The following is a 2234-nucleotide window of genomic DNA, read 5'->3' on the forward strand; positions in this document are numbered from 1 at the left end:
AAAACTCTTACATATGCTGATGTGGTGCGAGGTATGACTCGTGAAAAACCAACGGAGCCTTTGTGTAGCTTGAGCTCAATTGTGTTGCAAGAACCCTTGTCTTCTTTGCAATTGGAAAAAATAAGTAGCTCTACCTTGATGGAAGATTTGCTATGTGATGTAAGACCTTTATCTCCTGAGACAATGGCTTCTGAAGGAGACCTTAGGCACTTGTCTCCTGACTCACCTGTTCCTCAGTTCATTTGTTTGCATACTGATTACATTGTGACGGTGTCAGGCAGCAGGTCAGTAACACCAGAATCCTCCCTATCAGATTGGGAAGACACTGGTTTTTATTTAGAATCTCTTGTTGATGATTACAGACCAGAGTCTCCACAGTCAGTTGAGTCAGACATTGAAATGGACAAGTTGCTTAGCGTCGCGGCATTGTCCCCAGACTCACTATCCTCAGAATTGGAGTTTCCGCTACTCACAGATTGGTTTACTGATCTTAGGGCTTCCTCACCAGAATCTGTGGCCTTAACTGAAGGCATGGTTTTGTCTCCTTTCATTACATTTGGTCAGCACTGTAATTATTACCTAAATTTTTCAGATAATAGACCAACATCACCTTTGTCAGTAACATCAGATGAGGAGGAATTAGACCTTTGTCTGAAAGACATGTTTGAAGAAAACAGAGCAGATTCACCAGATTCACTTACTTCTGGTTTTGAGGCTAAAATCTCAGGTGCACGTATTACACCTTCAGCAGTTGGGACTGCTGCCAAAACTCTTACATATGCTGATGTGGTGCGAGGTATGACTCGTGAAAAACCAACAGAGCCTTTGTGTAGCTTGAGCTCAATTGTGTTACAAGAACCCTTGTCTTCTTTGCAGTTGGAAAACTTCAGTAGCTCTACCTTGATGGAAGATTGGCGATGTGATATAAGACCTTTATCTCCTGAGACAATGGCTTCTGAAGGAGACCTTAGGCACTTGTCTCCTGACTCACCTGTTCCTCAGTTCATTTGTTTGCATACTGGTTACATTGTGACAGTGTCAGGCAGCAGGTCAGTAACACCAGAATCCTCCCTATCAGATTGGGAAGACACTGGTTTTTATTTAGAATCTCTTGTTGATGATTACAGACCAGAGTCTCCACAGTCAGTTGAGTCAGACATTGAAATGGACAGGTTGCTTAGCGTCACGGCATTGTCCCCAGACTCATTATCCTCAGAATTAGAGTTTCCGCTGTGCACAGATATGTTTACTGATCTTAGGGCTTCCTCACCAGAATCTGTGGCCTTAACTGAAGGCATGGTTTTGTCTACTTTCATTACATTTGGTCAGCACTGTAATTATTACCTAAATTATTTAGATAATAGACCAACATCACCTTTGTCAGTAATATCAGATGAGCAGGAGTTAGACCTTTGTCTGAAAGACATGTTTGATGAAAACAGAGCAGATTCACCAGATTCACTTCCTTCTGGTTTTAAGGCCACAATCTCATATGCAAGTATAACTCCATCAACAGTTTGGACTGCTGCCAAAACTCTTACATATGCTGATGTGGTGCGAGGTATGACTCGTGAAAAACCAAAAGAGCATTTGTGTAGCTTGAGCTCAATTGTGTTACAAGATCCCTTGTCTTCTTTGCAATTGGAAAACTTCAGTAGCTCTACCTTGATGGAAGATTGGCGATGTGATGTCAAACCTTTATCTCCTGAGACAATGGCTTCTGAAGGAGACCTTAGGCCCTTGTCTCCTGACTCACCTGTTCCTCAGTTCATTTGTTTGCATACTCATTACATTGTGACAGTGTCAGGCAGCAGGTCAGTAACACCAGAATCCTCCCTATCAGATTGGGAAGACACTGGTTTTTATTTAGAATCTCTTGTTGATTACAGACCAGAGTCTCCACAGTCAGTTGAGTCAGACATTGAAATGGACAGGTTGCTTAGCGTCACGGCATTGTCCCCAGACTCATTATCCTCAGAATTAGAGTTTCCCCTGCTCAAAGATTGGTTTACTGATCTTAGGGCTTCCTCACCAGGTTCTGGGGTCTTAACTGAAGGCGTGGTTTTGTCTCCTTTCATTACATTTGGTCATCACTGTAATTATTACCTAAATTATTCAGATAATAGACCAACATCACCTTTGTCAGTAACAACAGATGAGGAGGAATTAGACCTTTGTCTGAAAGAGATGTTTGATGAAAACAGAGCAGATTCACCAGATTCACTTACTTCTGG

The 2234-nt window shown here is 42.1% G+C and overlaps 2 protein-coding genes across 2 annotated transcripts in view; both read left to right on the top strand.

Moving 5' to 3' along the window:
• The window catches only part of LOC119430804, a gene marked incomplete at its 3' end in the record, with an annotated part of 1651 nt that extends 838 nt beyond the window's left edge, over positions 1–813 (top strand). Inside the window, 1 exon segment of the mRNA XM_037698282.1 lies at positions 12–813. Coding sequence (XP_037554210.1) covers positions 12–813 — 802 coding nt within the window.
• The window catches only part of ank2a (ankyrin 2a, neuronal), a 108479-nt gene that overhangs the window by 86607 nt on the left and 19638 nt on the right, over positions 1–2234 (top strand). The window lies entirely within an intron of this gene.

The sequence above is a fragment of the Nematolebias whitei genome, chromosome 3, assembly GCF_014905685.2.
Source record: "Nematolebias whitei isolate Nwh7 chromosome 3, NemWhi1, whole genome shotgun sequence".
Lineage (NCBI taxonomy): Eukaryota > Metazoa > Chordata > Actinopteri > Cyprinodontiformes > Rivulidae > Nematolebias > Nematolebias whitei.